Genomic DNA, 20,266 nt, shown 5'->3' with positions numbered 1-20,266 from the left:
ATTGTTCAAATAAAAATGCCCAATAATTCAATCGCGTGATGCGAATGATGCTAGTACTCAGCTAGATGCGAAAATATCGGTTTCCTGGAATGTATTCATTATAGTTCAATATACATTTTGAAAAGGTGAACGCCAGTAATCAACTTTCATGTCAATAATAGGACTATAATATTGTTATCTTTATATCATGAATATATGCTAGTTGTAACTGAATGAATAAATAAAATAAGTTGACTTCGATTAACACTAATTGCTTTATAGGTATATACTTATCTTGTAAATAAAAAAATAAAATTATTTGTTTTGCTTATTTTTTACAGATCGTCAGATAAACAATACAATGTGCTAAAATCATTTAGGTCATCGTGACGGAGTGGACGAAATTTGCTCATTATGAGCTGTCTCTTTGGAACCATGTCCGGGTCTAAGGGTTTAATTGCAGTCATATTCCCGCTATTAATGGTACAATACAACTGCTTCATTAATACCCATACATGGAAATTGCGTGACGTGGTAGCGTACAGTACGTTAGTTGTGCGCCATTTCGCTCTATTATGGTAAATTGGTGGCAAAACGGCCTAAATGTTACGATGAATTCGCAATCAGTCGATCAATCATGCTTAGTTATATGTGATAAATGATTTGTAGAGAGTGTCTAACATTATAAAGGCCTCGTAAAATAAAGCGCCCAACATCAAGAATGTGTTAATATTTCAAACGACTCAGTATGTCGTCTGCGCATCACAACTCCTTGAGCGACACGAGCGTACACGTCCATTGACTGTGTAGAACTTTGCGCTGCGCTGTATTCACCATTTTATTCGAACACTTGCCTGTATATTACACTCTGGTGAATATTGATGTTATCATAGCCAGTAACGATGTAACGTTTCACAACTATATTAAACGTACACACTCACCTTATAATAAAGCGGCGGGAAACTATAGACAAGTGCAAAGATCCATACGGTTAATATTATCTTGCGAGCTCTACCTGGAGTAATCATAGACTTGGCAAGCAAAGGGTGGACGATGACAAAATACCTGAAAAGGGGAATGCATTTATTGGCTTGGCTCAGGTATGACAGATTTACATTTGTTGTTGACTCGACTCTATGATATGTGACGTACTAGCGTGTTTCGTCATTCGTATTGAGTTATGTGTGAATGTAATGTTCCAGTTCTGTCAGAAGTTCGAACGCTACTCACTATTCAAGGTTTTTGTTTGTAAAATACTAAATTTGCGGTACAACTCCGGATTATTATTTTACTTAATGATGATATATCACGAGGAGAAATAACAATTATCCACGGCGCCATATTTGAATTTAAGTCGATTCTAGACACGATCATTTGCTCATCGAGTTTCCTAACACAATTTGACTGAAAACTCAAAATGGTCACCTGAGTAAGGCTTTCGAGAAATCATAAAGTCGTAGTTTCCATGGAAACATTTGTTCTTCGTCGTATATTTGATGTAAACTTTCACTTCACAAACTATTTAACAATTTGTAGACCTTTTGAACTGTTTGCATTCTTACTGGGTTTGTATGGTATTAGTATCAACGAATGTATTGCACAGCATAGAGTGTGCATAGGACATTTCAACTCGGAAGTAATTAGCAATACTAATTACTATTACTAATTCTAGCACAAAATGTACTTGCGCTCAACAAAACGGTTTTAGATGGCAGTAAAGCATCGATTTACATGACTTGTTATTTCTTTCGATTATCTAATATGGACGATACATCATGTAATTTTTAATTTTGTTGTTCGAAACTTCATATTGTTAGATGATTTGGACTATGATTTATTATAAACTTAAAGCGCTATTCTTGTAACACACAGAAGAATATTCAATAAATAGAACAATCCATGTTGATGCATTAGATAGACTATGATAGATAAGAATCAAATTGCTTTATTTTTTGCGTGCAGCAATATAACCCGTGTTTATGACCCTTAGCTATATTAAATACTTACATATTAGGAGGGATTCTACGAGCGCAAATCCTCGCGATTATCTCTACCATAATGTATACATTTATAATACCTACACAAGGTTCTAATTTCTTTTTCTGAAAGGAAACTCCAAAATTGAGTCTTGAATAAGTTTATTCACTCAACGATTAAAACAACTACTCCATCTGGCAGCGGCGAAATCATTTAGTATACACTCTGTTTGAAGAACAAATCTAACTTTAAGTAAGCATGGTCGCAACAAGGACACGGCGGATAAGTGATGCAATTTGCAAGACATTTATAATAGTTTACCCGATATATTCGTATAATACTATAATTACTAATAGCTTTTTAATACTGTGTAGACAATTATACGACTTCTATATCGCCTTCAATTGTATACTGTGGAATAGTTACAGGGAATGGCGCATGCGAACTTTGTAAACACATTCTATACTGAATGTATTCCAATTAACAACTCCTGATGGGAAATTCTCCATGCGTCCACAGAATTGATTCGACAAACAAAACGCATAGAAAATTCAGCAACGTTCACGATTAAGCAATATACAAACAATTCTTCACCGATTTGGATAGCTCTGTTTTAAATTAGTTTTGTTTTCAGTATTCAGTACGTGTTTTTCTAACCTTATTAATTCCTCACTTGAGCTAATCTTGAAAGGTTATTTTATCGCCTATGGTCAGAAATCACTGATTGATAGAGCTGCCAAACGATCACTAGTTGGCCATACGTACACCTGTGTTCGCCATTCATAGCCGATCTCGTTAGCGATATTAACAGCGAAGGCAACTTAATCTCCAAGTCATAATACAACACTATGTCTATACGTCAATATTTAGCGCTAAGTATTCACACACGTGTGCAAGGCAAGCCGATAGTAGGTGCAATTGACACTAGTTACAGTAGCAGTCAAGTTGTCGAACAAATGTGTTGACATTTAATTATATAATGTGCAGCATTAAATTTAAATTTAACTGATATCTAAAATTCTAAAATTCAAAAATAATGAATAAATTTAGCAAATTTCAGAATATTTCATTGATTCTTGAAGAATCATGCTCGTTTATTAATAACGAAAATAACGTGGCGTTGTCGTGGTAATGTTTTGTTCCGTGCTCTAATCCTTACACTCTGCATCTTTGGAGCACTTCGATGTCTTTCATGGAAATATCTTGTTTTAATTAAAAACACATGTGTATTATATTATTTTTAGAAAAGTGTATTTGGGAGTTATTAAATCATTTTTTGGTGAAAATTATGAACATGTTTAACACACAAAATACACTTTTTTTCAAAATAAAACACTGAGTGTTTTACAGGGACATATATGGTGTGCCATTAGGGCCAAAATTGAAAAACACCAATAAATAAAAGAATAAATAAAAGAATAGATAAATAAATAAAAGAATAAATAAAAGAATAGATAAATAAATAAAAGACTAAATCAAAAAATAAAACAATAAATAAAAGAATAAATTGAAGAATAGAACAAGAAATAAAAGACTAAATTCAAGAATAGAACGATAAATTAAAAATAGAAGAATAAATAAAATAATAAAACAAAAAATAAATCAAAGAATAAAATAATAAATAAAAGATTAAATTGAAAAATAGAACGATAAATTAAAAATAGAAGAATAAATAAAATAATAAAATAAAAGAATAAATCAAAGAATAAAATAATAAATAAAAGATTAAATTAAAAAATAGAACGATAAATTAAAAATAGAAGAATAAATAAAATAATAAAACAAAAAATAAAAGAAGAAATAAACAAATAGAAAAATGTATAAAACAACAAATAAATAAATAAATAGAACTGCGAATCGATAAAACATCAAGCATATAGACTGACAATTAAAGAAACCAGCTTATTTAAAAGCGTAATTTTTAAACGTTGACAAGAAAAAGTAAAAGGCGTTGTTTTATACTGAACCACCTTTACTGATGGTAAACATCATGGCAGCCATGGATGGTAAACACTTCCTTTTTAGGCGGGTACATCTTTTGCTTAGCGATGTTTTGAAGTGTATTGAGGATGAAGATCGTATGAATTATGATAGCATTCAATACAAGCTTAACTGTTTGAAGCGTATTTGTTCGCAAGTTAACTCCTACTACTGTGATATGTCTTCTGTTTTGAGCGATATAAGCGAGGTCAATGAAACATTTGCGGCCCTGAACAATGATGTATTCGAAGGATATTGTGTGGACACAGAAGTACTATCTGGAAGAGGAAGACCTCCATATTGTATTACGAAGGATCAGTTGATATACCTAGTCGATACTGGATTTACTATTCCGTATATTAGCCGGTTACTGTGTGTAAGTGAGCGGACGGTGAAAAGACGCATGAGTAAGTTTGACATCAAAATAAGAGATACATATTCTGATATTTCCGACATTCAGTTGGATGACGTTATAAGAGAAATCATCCTCGATTTTCCAAATTGTGGTTATCGCCGTATGACAGGCTTCCTCCGAAGTATGGGGTTACGAGTCCAGCAACAGAGAATGAGACTTAGTTTACACAGGGTCGACCCTGTTGGAGTTCTTTTGCGATCACTAGAAATATTTTCAATGCCAAGGCGTGCATACAGGGTGTATGCACCACTGTCTCTATGGCACATAGATGGACATCACAAGTTAATACGGTAAGGAACATAAATTATGTATACATGGACAATTCAATATCCGAGAGTGGACATAATATATAGCTGAAAATAAAACCATCCACAGAGAGGTAGAACATACGACTACGGTGAAATTGCAATTTAATTTGGATTTGGACTGTATAAACACACCACACAATATACTGGTGTAGCTGGTACTGTGTAAACACACCACACAATATACTGGTGTACCTGGTACTGTGTAAATACACCACACAATATACTGGTGTACCTGGTACTGCGTAAACACACCATACATTATACTGGTGTACCCGGTACTGTATAAACACACCAAACAATATACAGGTGTACCTGGTACTGTCTAAATACACCACACATTATACTGGTGTACCTGATAATGTGTAAATACACCACACATTATACTGGTGTACCTGGTACTGTGTAAATACACCACACATTATACTGGTGTACCTGGTACTGTGTAAATACACCACACATTATACTGGTGTGCCTGGTACTGTGTAAATACACCACACATTATACTGGTGTAGCTGGTACTGTGTAAACACACCAAACATTATACTGGTGTACCTGGTACTGTGTAAATACACCACACATTATACTGGTGTACCTGGTACTGTATAAACACACCATACATTATACTGGTGTACCTGGTACTGTATAAACACACCATACATTATACTGGTGTAGCTGGTACTGTATAAACACACCATACATTATACTGGTGTAGCTGGTACTGTATAAACACACCAAACAATATACTGGTGTACCTGGTACTGTATAAACACACCACACAATATACTGGTGTACCTGGTACTGTGTAAATACACCACACAATATACTGGTGTAGCTGGTACTGTATAAACACACCACACATTATACTGGTGTAGCTGGTACTGTATAAACACACCAAACAATATACTGGTGTACCTGGTACTGTATAAACACACCACACAATATACTGGTGTACCTGGTACTGTGTAAATACACCACACAATATACTGGTGTAGCTGGTACTGTATAAACACACCATACATTATACTGGTGTAGCTGGTACTGTATAAACACACCACACATTATACTGGTGTGCCTGGTACTGTGTAAATACACCATACATTATACTGGTGTGCCTGGTACTGTGTAAATACACCACACATTATACTGGTGTACCTGGTACTGTGTAAATACACCATACATTATACTGGTGTGCCTGGTACTGTGTAAATACACCACACATTATACTGGTGTAGCTGGTACTGTCTAAACACACCACACATTATACTGGTGTACCTGGTACTGTGTAAACACACCAAACATTATACTGGTGTGCCTGGTACTGTGTAAATACACCACACATTATACTGGTGTACCTGGTACTGTGTAAATACACCATACATTATACTGGTGTGCCTGGTACTGTGTAAATACACCACACATTATACTGGTGTAGCTGGTACTGTCTAAACACACCACACATTATACTGGTGTACCTGGTACTGTGTAAACACACCAAACAATATACTGGTGTGCCTGGTACTGTGTAAATACACCACACATTATACTGGTGTACCTGGTACTGTGTAAATACACCATACATTATACTGGTGTGCCTGGTACTGTGTAAATACACCACACATTATACTGGTGTAGCTGGTACTGTCTAAACACACCACACATTATACTGGTGTACCTGGTACTGTGTAAACACACCAAACAATATACTGGTGTAGCTGGTACTGTATAAACACACCATACATTATACTGGTGTAGCTGGTACTGTATAAACACACCACACATTATACTGGTGTGCCTGGTACTGTGTAAATACACCATACATTATACTGGTGTGCCTGGTACTGTGTAAATACACCACACATTATACTGGTGTACCTGGTACTGTGTAAATACACCATACATTATACTGGTGTGCCTGGTACTGTGTAAATACACCACACATTATACTGGTGTAGCTGGTACTGTCTAAACACACCACACATTATACTGGTGTACCTGGTACTGTGTAAACACACCAAACAATATACTGGTGTGCCTGGTACTGTGTAAATACACCACACATTATACTGGTGTACCTGGTACTGTGTAAATACACCATACATTATACTGGTGTGCCTGGTACTGTGTAAATACACCACACATTATACTGGTGTAGCTGGTACTGTGTAAACACACCAAACAATATACTGGTGTAGCTGGTACTGTATAAACACACCAAACAATATACTGGTGTACCTGGTACTGCGTAAACACACCATACATTATACTGGTGTACCCGGTACTGTATAAACACACCAAACATTATACTGGTGTACCTGGTACTGTGTAAACACACCAAACAATATACTGGTGTACCTGGTACTGTGTAAATACACCACACATTATACTGGTGTACCTGGTACTGTGTAAACACACCATACATTATACTGGTGTAGCTGGTACTGTGTAAACACACCAAACAATATACTGGTGTAGCTGGTACTGTGTAAATACACCACACATTATACTGGTGTAGCTGGTACTGTATAAACACACCATACATTATACTGGTGTAGCTGGTACTGTATAAACACACCACACAATATACTGGTGTAGCTGGTACTGTATAAACACACCAAACAATATACTGGTGTACCTGGTACTGTATAAACACACCACACATTATACTGGTGTACCTGGTACTGTGTAAACACACCAAACAATATACTGGTGTACCTGGTACTGTGTAAATACACCACACATTATACTGGTGTACCTGGTACTGTCTAAACACACCACACATTATACTGGTGTACCTGGTACTGTGTAAACACACCAAACAATATACTGGTGTACCTGGTACTGTGTAAATACACCACACAATATACTGGTGTAGCTGGTACTGTATAAACACACCATACATTATACTGGTGTAGCTGGTACTGTATAAACACACCACACATTATACTGGTGTGCCTGGTACTGTGTAAATACACCATACATTATACTGGTGTGCCTGGTACTGTGTAAATACACCACACATTATACTGGTGTACCTGGTACTGTGTAAATACACCATACATTATACTGGTGTGCCTGGTACTGTGTAAATACACCACACATTATACTGGTGTAGCTGGTACTGTCTAAACACACCACACATTATACTGGTGTACCTGGTACTGTGTAAACACACCAAACATTATACTGGTGTGCCTGGTACTGTGTAAATACACCACACATTATACTGGTGTACCTGGTACTGTGTAAATACACCATACATTATACTGGTGTGCCTGGTACTGTGTAAATACACCACACATTATACTGGTGTAGCTGGTACTGTCTAAACACACCACACATTATACTGGTGTACCTGGTACTGTGTAAACACACCAAACAATATACTGGTGTGCCTGGTACTGTGTAAATACACCACACATTATACTGGTGTACCTGGTACTGTGTAAATACACCATACATTATACTGGTGTGCCTGGTACTGTGTAAATACACCACACATTATACTGGTGTAGCTGGTACTGTCTAAACACACCACACATTATACTGGTGTACCTGGTACTGTGTAAACACACCAAACAATATACTGGTGTAGCTGGTACTGTATAAACACACCATACATTATACTGGTGTAGCTGGTACTGTATAAACACACCACACATTATACTGGTGTGCCTGGTACTGTGTAAATACACCATACATTATACTGGTGTGCCTGGTACTGTGTAAATACACCACACATTATACTGGTGTACCTGGTACTGTGTAAATACACCATACATTATACTGGTGTGCCTGGTACTGTGTAAATACACCACACATTATACTGGTGTAGCTGGTACTGTCTAAACACACCACACATTATACTGGTGTACCTGGTACTGTGTAAACACACCAAACAATATACTGGTGTGCCTGGTACTGTGTAAATACACCACACATTATACTGGTGTACCTGGTACTGTGTAAATACACCATACATTATACTGGTGTGCCTGGTACTGTGTAAATACACCACACATTATACTGGTGTAGCTGGTACTGTGTAAACACACCAAACAATATACTGGTGTAGCTGGTACTGTATAAACACACCAAACAATATACTGGTGTACCTGGTACTGCGTAAACACACCATACATTATACTGGTGTACCCGGTACTGTATAAACACACCAAACATTATACTGGTGTACCTGGTACTGTGTAAACACACCAAACAATATACTGGTGTACCTGGTACTGTGTAAATACACCACACATTATACTGGTGTACCTGGTACTGTGTAAACACACCATACATTATACTGGTGTAGCTGGTACTGTGTAAACACACCAAACAATATACTGGTGTAGCTGGTACTGTGTAAATACACCACACATTATACTGGTGTAGCTGGTACTGTATAAACACACCATACATTATACTGGTGTAGCTGGTACTGTATAAACACACCACACAATATACTGGTGTAGCTGGTACTGTATAAACACACCAAACAATATACTGGTGTACCTGGTACTGTATAAACACACCACACATTATACTGGTGTACCTGGTACTGTGTAAACACACCAAACAATATACTGGTGTACCTGGTACTGTGTAAATACACCACACATTATACTGGTGTACCTGGTACTGTCTAAACACACCACACATTATACTGGTGTACCTGGTACTGTGTAAACACACCAAACAATATACTGGTGTACCTGGTACTGTGTAAATACACCACACATTATACTGGTGTACCTGGTACTGTGTAAACACACCATACATTATACTGGTGTAGCTGGTACTGTGTAAACACACCAAACAATATACTGGTGTAGCTGGTACTGTGTAAATACACCACACATTATACTGGTGTAGCTGGTACTGTATAAACACACCAAACAATATACTGGTGTACCTGGTACTGTATAAACACACCATACATTATACTGGTGTAGCTGGTACTGTATAAACACACCACACATTATACTGGTGTAGCTGGTACTGTATAAACACACCACACAATATACTGGTGTAGCTGGTACTGTATAAACACACCAAACAATATACTGGTGTACCTGGTACTGTATAAACACACCAAACAATATACTGGTGTAGCTGGTACTGTATAAACACACCAAACAATATACTGGTGTAGCTGGTACTGTATAAACACACCATACATTATACTGGTGTAGCTGGTACTGTATAAACACACCACACATTATACTGGTGTAGCTGGTACTGTATAAACACACCAAACAATATACTGGTGTACCTGGTACTGTATAAACACACCAAACAATATACTGGTGTACCTGGTACTGTATAAACACACCAAACAATATACTGGTGTAGCTGGTACTGTATAAACACACCAAACAATATACTGGTGTAGCTGGTACTGTATAAACACACCATACATTATACTGGTGTAGCTGGTACTGTATAAACACACCACACATTATACTGGTGTAGCTGGTACTGTATAAACACACCACACATTATACTGGTGTAGCTGGTACTGTATAAACACACCACACATTATACTGGTGTAGCTGGTACTGTATAAACACACCAAACAATATACTGGTGTAGCTGGTACTGTATAAACACACCACACAATATACTGGTGTACCTGGTACTGTATAAACACACCACACAATATACTGGTGTAGCTGGTACTGTGTAAATACACCATACATTATACTGGTGTAGCTGGTACTGTATAAACACACCACACATTATACTGGTGTAGCTGGTACTGTATAAACACGCCACACAATATACTGGTGTAGCTGGTACTGTATAAACACACCAAACAATATACTGGTGTAGCTGGTACTGTATAAACACACCACACATTATACTGGTGTGCCTGGTACTGTCTAAACACACCACACAATATACTGGTGTAGCTGGTACTGTATAAACACACCAAACAATATACTGGTGTAGCTGGTACTGTCTAAACAAACCACACATTATACTGGTGTAGCTGGTACTGTATAAACACACCACACAATATACTGGTGTAGCTGGTACTGTATAAACACACCACACATTATACTGGTGTAGCTGGTACTGTATAAACACACCAAACAATATACTGGTGTAGCTGGTACTGTGTAAACACACCACACAATATACTGGTGTAGCTGGTACTGTATAAACACACCAAACAATATACTGGTGTAGCTGGTACTGTATAAACACACCAAACATTATACTGGTGTAGCTGGTACTGTATAAACACACCACACAATATACTGGTGTAGCTGGTACTGTATAAACACACCACACATTATACTGGTGTAGCTGGTACTGTATAAACACACCACACAATATACTGGTGTAGCTGGTACTGTATAAACACACCAAACAATATACTGGTGTAGCTGGTACTGTATAAACACACCATACATTATACTGGTGTAGCTGGTACTGTATAAACACACCAAACAATATACTGGTGTAGCTGGTACTGTCTAAACACACCACACATTATACTGGTGTAGCTGGTACTGTATAAACACACCACACAATATACTGGTGTAGCTGGTACTGTATAAACACACCACACATTATACTGGTGTAGCTGGTACTGTATAAACACACCACACAATATACTGGTGTAGCTGGTACTGTGTAAACACACCACACATTATACTGGTGTAGCTGGTACTGTATAAACACACCACACAATATACTGGTGTAGCTGGTACTGTATAAACACACCACACATTATACTGGTGTAGCTGGTACTGTATAAACACACCACACAATATACTGGTGTAGCTGGTACTGTATAAATACACCATACATTATACTGGTGTAGCTGGTACTGTATAAACACACCAAACAATATACTGGTGTAGCTGGTACTGTATAAATACACCATACATTATACTGGTGTAGCTGGTACTGTATAAACACACCAAACAATATACTGGTGTAGCTGGTACTGTATAAACACACCAAACAATATACTGGTGTACCTAGTACTGTATAAACACACCACACAATATACTGGTGTAGCTGGTACTGTATAAATACACCACACATTATACTGGTGTAGCTGGTACTGTATAAACACACCACACAATATACTGGTGTAGCTGGTACTGTATAAATACACCATACATTATACTGGTGTAGCTGGTACTGTATAAACACACCAAACAATATACTGGTGTAGCTGGTACTGTATAAACACACCAAACAATATACTGGTGTACCTAGTACTGTATAAACACACCAAACAATATACTGGTGTACCTGGTACTGTATAAACACACCACACAATATACTGGTGTAGCTGGTACTGTATAAACACACCACACAATATACTGGTGTAGCTGGTACTGTATAAACACACCACACATTATACTGGTGTAGCTGGTACTGTATAAACACACCACACAATATACTGGTGTAGCTGGTACTGTATAAATACACCATACATTATACTGGTGTACCTGGTACTGTGTAAACACACCAAACAATATACTGGTGTACCTAGTACTGTATAAACACACCACACAATATACTGGTGTAGCTGGTACTGTATAAACACACCAAACAATATACTGGTGTAGCTGGTACTGTATAAACACACCACACATTATACTGGTGTAGCTGGTACTGTATAAACACACCACACAATATACTGGTGTAGCTGGTACTGTATAAACACACCAAACAATATACTGGTGTACCTGGTACTGTATAAACACACCAAACAATATACTGGTGTAGCTGGTACTGTATAAACACACCACACATTATACTGGTGTACCTGGTACTGTGTAAATACACCAAACAATATACTGGTGTAGCTGGTACTGTATAAACACACCAAACATTATACTGGTGTACCTGGTACTGTATAAACACACCACACATTATACTGGTGTAGCTGGTACTGTATAAACACACCATACATTATACTGGTGTAGCTGGTACTGTGTAAATACACCACACATTATACTGGTGTACCTGGTACTGTGTAAATACACCACACATTATACTGGTGTACCTGGTACTGTGTAAACACACCATACATTATACTGGTGTAGCTGGTACTGTGTAAACACACCAAACAATATACTGGTGTAGCTGGTACTGTATAAATACACCACACATTATACTGGTGTACCTGGTACTGTATAAACACACCACACATTATACTGGTGTAGCTGGTACTGTATAAACACACCATACATTATACTGGTGTAGCTGGTACTGTGTAAACACACCATACATTATACTGGTGTACCTGGTACTGTATAAACACACCAAACAATATACTGGTGTAGCTGGTACTGTATAAACACACCACACATTATACTGGTGTAGCTGGTACTGTATAAACACACCACACATTATACTGGTGTACCTGGTACTGTGTAAACACACCATACATTATACTGGTGTAGCTGGTACTGTGTAAACACACCAAACAATATACTGGTGTAGCTGGTACTGTGTAAACACACCATACATTATACTGGTGTAGCTGGTACTGTGTAAACACACCAAACAATATACTGGTGTAGCTGGTACTGTGTAAACACACCAAACAATATACTGGTGTAGCTGGTACTGTGTAAACACACCAAACAATATACTGGTGTAGCTGGTACTGTATAAACACACCAAACAATATACTGGTGTACCTGGTACTGTGTAAACACACCATACATTATACTGGTGTAGCTGGTACTGTGTAAACACACCAAACAATATACTGGTGTACCTGGTACTGTATAAACACACCAAACAATATACTGGTGTACCTGGTACTGTATAAACACACCAAACAATATACTGGTGTAGCTGGCACTGTATAAACACACCACACAATATACTGGTGTACCTGGTACTGTATAAACACACCACACAATATACTGGTGTACCTGGTACTGTATAAACACACCAAACAATATACTGGTGTACCTGGTACTGTGTAAACACACCAAACAATATACTGGTGTACCTGGTACTGTGTAAACACACCATACATTATACTGGTGTAGCTGGTACTGTGTAAACACACCATACATTATACTGGTGTAGCTGGTACTGTATAAACACACCAAACAATATACTGGTGTAGCTGGTACTGTATAAACACACCAAACAATATACTGGTGTACCTGGTACTGTGTAAACACACCATACATTATACTGGTGTAGCTGGTACTGTATAAACACACCACACATTATACTGGTGTAGCTGGTACTGTATAAACACACCAAACAATATACTGGTGTAGCTGGTACTGTCTAAACACACCACACAATATACTGGTGTAGCTGGTACTGTATAAACACACCAAACAATATACTGGTGTAGCTGGTACTGTATAAACACACCATACATTATACTGGTGTAGCTGGTACTGTATAAACACACCACACAATATACTGGTGTAGCTGGTACTGTATAAACACACCAAACAATATACTGGTGTAGCTGGTACTGTATAAACACACCACACAATATACTGGTGTAGCTGGTACTGTATAAACACACCACACAATATACTGGTGTAGCTGGTACTGTATAAACACACCATACATTATACTGGTGTAGCTGGTACTGTATAAACACACCACACAATATACTGGTGTAGCTGGTACTGTATAAACACACCAAACAATATACTGGTGTAGCTGGTACTGTATAAACACACCACACATTATACTGGTGTACCTGGTACTGTATAAACACACCATACAATATACTGGTGTACCTGGTACTGTATAAACACACCACACAATATACTGGTGTAGCTGGTACTGTCTAAACAAACCACACATTATACTGGTGTGCCTGGTACTGTCTAAACACACCACACATTATACTGGTGTAGCTGGTACTGTGTAAACACACCACACATTATACTGGTGTAGCTGGTACTGTATAAACACACCACACAATATACTGGTGTACCTAGTACTGTATAAACACACCACACAATATACTGGTGTACCTGGTACTGTCTAAACAAACCACACATTATACTGGTGTAGCTGGTACTGTATAAACACACCAAACAATATACTGGTGTAGCTGGTACTGTATAAACACACCAAACAATATACTGGTGTAGCTGGTACTGTATAAACACACCAAACAATATACTGGTGTACCTGGTACTGTCTAAACACACCATACATTATACTGGTGTAGCTGGTACTGTCTAAACACACCACACATTATACTGGTGTACCTGGTACTGTCTAAATACACCACACATTATACTGGTGTAGCTGGTACTGTGTAAACACACCAAACAATATACTGGTGTACCTGGTACTGTGTAAACACACCATACATTATACTGGTGTAGCTGGTACTGTATAAACACACCAAACAATATACTGGTGTAGCTGGTACTGTATAAACACACCAAACAATATACTGGTGTACCTGGTACTGTCTAAATACACCACACATTATACTGGTGTAGCTGGTACTGTGTAAACACACCAAACAATATACTGGTGTACCTGGTACTGTCTAAACACACCACACATTATACTGGTGTAGCTGGTACTGTGTAAACACACCAAACAATATACTGGTGTAGCTGGTACTGTGTAAACACACCAAACATTATACTGGTGTAGCTGGTACTGTGTAAACACACCACACAATATACTGGTGTACCTGGTACTGTATAAACACACCAAACAATATACTGGTGTAGCTGGTACTGTATAAACACACCACACATTATACTGGTGTACCTGGTACTGTCTAAACACACCACACATTATACTGGTGTAGCTGGTACTGTCTAAACACACCAAACAATATACTGGTGTAGCTGGTACTGTGTAAACACACCAAACATTATACTGGTGTACCTGGTACTGTGTAAACACACCAAACAATATACTGGTGTAGCTGGTACTGTATAAACACACCAAACAATATACTGGTGTAGCTGGTACTGTGTAAACACACCAAACATTATACTGGTGTACCTGGTACTGTGTAAACACACCAAACAATATACTGGTGTAGCTGGTACTGTATAAACACACCAAACAATATACTGGTGTAGCTGGTACTGTGTAAACACACCAAACATTATACTGGTGTACCTGGTACTGTGTAAACACACCAAACATTATACTGGTGTACCTGGTACTGTGTAAACACACCACACATTATACTGGTGTAGCTGGTACTGTGTAAACACACCATACATTATACTGGTGTAGCTGGTACTGTATAAACACACCAAACAATATACTGGTGTAGCTGGTACTGTGTAAACACACCAAACAATATACTGGTGTACCTGGTACTGTCTAAATACACCAAACAATATACTGGTGTAGCTGGTACTGTATAAACACACCATACATTATACTGGTGTAGCTGGTACTGTATAAACACACCAAACAATATACTGGTGTAGCTGGTACTGTATAAACACACCAAACATTATACTGGTGTAGCTGGTACTGTGTAAACACACCAAACATTATACTGGTGTAGCTGGTACTGTGTAAACACACCACACATTATACTGGTGTAGCTGGTACTGTGTAAACACACCACACAATATACTGGTGTACCTGGTACTGTGTAAACACACCACACATTATACTGGTGTAGCTGGTACTGTATAAACACACCACACAATATACTGGTGTAGCTGGTACTGTATAAACACACCACACAATATACTGGTGTAGCTGGTACTGTATAAACACACCAAACAATATACTGGTGTACCTGGTACTGTATAAACACACCACACATTATACTGGTGTAGCTGGTACTGTATAAACACACCAAACATTATACTGGTGTACCTGGTACTGTGTAAACACACCAAACAATATACTGGTGTAGCTGGTACTGTATAAACACACCAAACAATATACTGGTGTAGCTGGTACTGTGTAAACACACCAAACAATATACTGGTGTAGCTGGTACTGTATAAACACACCAAACAATATACTGGTGTAGCTGGTACTGTATAAACACACCACACATTATACTGGTGTAGCTGGTACTGTATAAATACACCATACATTATACTGGTGTAGCTGGTACTGTATAAACACACCAAACAATATACTGGTGTAGCTGGTACTGTATAAACACACCATACATTATACTGGTGTAGCTGGTACTGTATAAACACACCAAACAATATACTGGTGTAGCTGGTACTGTGTAAACACACCATACATTATACTGGTGTAGCTGGTACTGTATAAACACACCATACATTATACTGGTGTAGCTGGTACTGTATAAACACACCAAACAATATACTGGTGTACCTGGTACTGTGTAAACACACCATACATTATACTGGTGTACCTGGTACTGTCTAAACACACCACACATTATACTGGTGTAGCTGGTACTGTATAAACACACCAAACAATATACTGGTGTAGCTGGTACTGTATAAACACACCAAACAATATACTGGTGTACCTGGTACTGTGTAAACACACCAAACATTATACTGGTGTACCTGGTACTGTATAAACACACCATACATTATACTGGTGTAGCTGGTACTGTGTAAACACACCACACATTATACTGGTGTAGCTGGTACTGTATAAACACACCACACATTATACTGGTGTAGCTGGTACTGTATAAACACACCAAACAATATACTGGTGTACCTGGTACTGTATAAACACACCAAACAATATACTGGTGTAGCTGGTACTGTATAAACACACCACACATTATACTGGTGTAGCTGGTACTGTATAAACACACCAAACAATATACTGGTGTACCTGGTACTGTCTAAACACACCACACATTATACTGGTGTACCTGGTACTGTATAAACACACCAAACAATATACTGGTGTACCTGGTACTGTCTAAACACACCACACATTATACTGGTGTAGCTGGTACTGTATAAACACACCAAACAATATACTGGTGTACCTGGTACTGTGTAAACACACCACACATTATACTGGTGTACCTGGTACTGTATAAACACACCAAACAATATACTGGTGTAGCTGGTACTGTATAAACACACCAAACAATATACTGGTGTACCTGGTACTGTATAAACACACCAAACAATATACTGGTGTAGCTGGTACTGTGTAAATACACCATACATTATACTGGTGTACCTGGTACTGTGTAAATACACCACACAATATACTGGTGTACCTGGTACTGTGTAAACACACCACACAATATACTGGTGTAGCTGGTACTGTATAAACACACCAAACAATATACTGGTGTAGCTGGTACTGTGTAAACACACCACACATTATACTGGTGTACCTGGTACTGTATAAACACACCATACACCATACATTATACTGGTGTACCTGGTACTGTATAAACACACCAAACAATATACTGGTGTACCTAGTACTGTATAAACACACCACACAATATACTGGTGTAGCTGGTACTGTATAAACACACCAAACAATATACTGGTGTACCTAGTACTGTATAAACACACCACACAATATACTGGTGTACCTAGTACTGTATAAACACACCACACAATATACTGGTGTAGCTGGTACTGTATAAACACACCAAACAATATACTGGTGTAGCTGGTACTGTCTAAACACACCATACATTATACTGGTGTAGCTGGTACTGTATAAACACACCAAACAATATACTGGTGTACCTGGTACTGTGTAAATACACCACACATTATACTGGTGTACCTGGTACTGTATAAACACACCAAACAATATACTGGTGTAGCTGGTACTGTATAAACACACCAAACAATATACTGGTGTACCTAGTACTGTGTAAACACACCAAACAATATACTGGTGTACCTGGTACTGTATAAACACACCAAACAATATACTGGTGTACCTAGTACTGTATAAACACACCACACAATATACTGGTGTACCTAGTACTGTATAAACACACCACACAATATACTGGTGTAGCTGGTACTGTATAAACACACCACACAATATACTGGTGTAGCTGGTACTGTATAAACACACCAAACAATATACTGGTGTAGCTGGTACTGTCTAAATACACCACACATTATACTGGTGTAGCTGGTACTGTATAAACACACCAAACAATATACTGGTGTACCTAGTACTGTATAAACACACCAAACAATATACTGGTGTAGCTGGTACTGTATAAACACACCACACAATATACTGGTGTAGCTGGTACTGTATAAACACACCAAACAATATACTGGTGTACCTGGTACTGTATAAACACACCACACATTATACTGGTGTACCTGGTACTGTCTAAATACACCACACATTATACTGGTGTAGCTGGTACTGTATAAACACACCAAACAATATACTGGTGTACCTAGTACTGTATAAACACACCAAACAATATACTGGTGTAGCTGGTACTGTATAAACACACCAAACAATATACTGGTGTACCTGGTACTGTATAAACACACCAAACAATATACTGGTGTAGCTGGTACTGTCTAAATACACCACACATTATACTGGTGTAGCTGGTACTGTATAAACACACCAAACAATATACTGGTGTACCTAGTACTGTATAAACACACCAAACAATATACTGGTGTAGCTGGTACTGTATAAACACACCACACAATATACTGGTGTAGCTGGTACTGTATAAACACACCAAACAATATACTGGTGTACCTAGTACTGTATAAACACACCAAACAATATACTGGTGTACCTAGTACTGTATAAACACACCACACAATATACTGGTGTAGCTGGTACTGTATAAACACACCAAACAATATACTGGTGTACCTGGTACTGTATAAACACACCACACATTATACTGGTGTAGCTGGTACTGTATAAACACACCAAACAATATACTGGTGTAGCTGGTACTGTATAAACACACCACACATTATACTGGTGTACCTGGTACTGTCTAAACACACCACACATTATACTGGTGTAGCTGGTACTGTATAAACACACCAAACATTATACTGGTGTAGCTGGTACTGTATAAACACACCACACATTATACTGGTGTAGCTGGTACTGTATAAACACACCAAACAATATACTGGTGTACCTGGTACTGTATAAATACACCAAACAATATACTGGTGTACCTGGTACTGTATAAACACACCACACATTATACTGGTGTAGCTGGTACTGTATAAACACACCAAACAATATACTGGTGTAGCTGGTACTGTATAAACACACCAAACAATATACTGGTGTAGCTGGTACTGTATAAATACACCAAACAATATACTGGTGTACCTGGTACTGTATAAACACACCACACAATATACTGGTGTACCTGGTACTGTATAAACACACCAAACAATATACTGGTGTACCTGGTACTGTGTAAATACACCATACATTATACTGGTGTACCTGGTACTGTATAAACACACCAAACAATATACTGGTGTAGCTGGTACTGTATAAACACACCAAACAATATACTGGTGTACCTGGTACTGTGTAAATACACCATACATTATACTGGTGTACCTGGTACTGTCTAAATACACCAAACAATATACTGGTGTATCCGGTACTGTGTAAATACACCACACAATATACTGGTGTACCTGGTACT

At 37.8% G+C, this 20,266-nt stretch overlaps 1 protein-coding gene across 1 annotated transcript in view; it reads right to left on the bottom strand.

The window, feature by feature from the left end:
• The window catches only part of LOC102802209 (QRFP-like peptide receptor), a 56,547-nt gene that overhangs the window by 3,093 nt on the left and 33,188 nt on the right, over positions 1-20,266 (bottom strand). Inside the window, exon 2 of the mRNA XM_006812638.2 lies at positions 921-1,044. Within this exon, the coding sequence (XP_006812701.1) occupies positions 921-1,044 (124 nt within the window). The remainder of the gene's footprint in view (positions 1-920; positions 1,045-20,266) is intronic.

Source organism: Saccoglossus kowalevskii, chromosome 9, assembly GCF_978046115.1.
Source record: "Saccoglossus kowalevskii chromosome 9, keSacKowa6.1, whole genome shotgun sequence".
In the NCBI taxonomy this organism is placed as follows: domain Eukaryota; kingdom Metazoa; phylum Hemichordata; class Enteropneusta; family Harrimaniidae; genus Saccoglossus; species Saccoglossus kowalevskii.
Note: the sequence above shows the minus strand (reverse complement) of the source record. Positions and strands in the feature narration are given on the sequence as shown.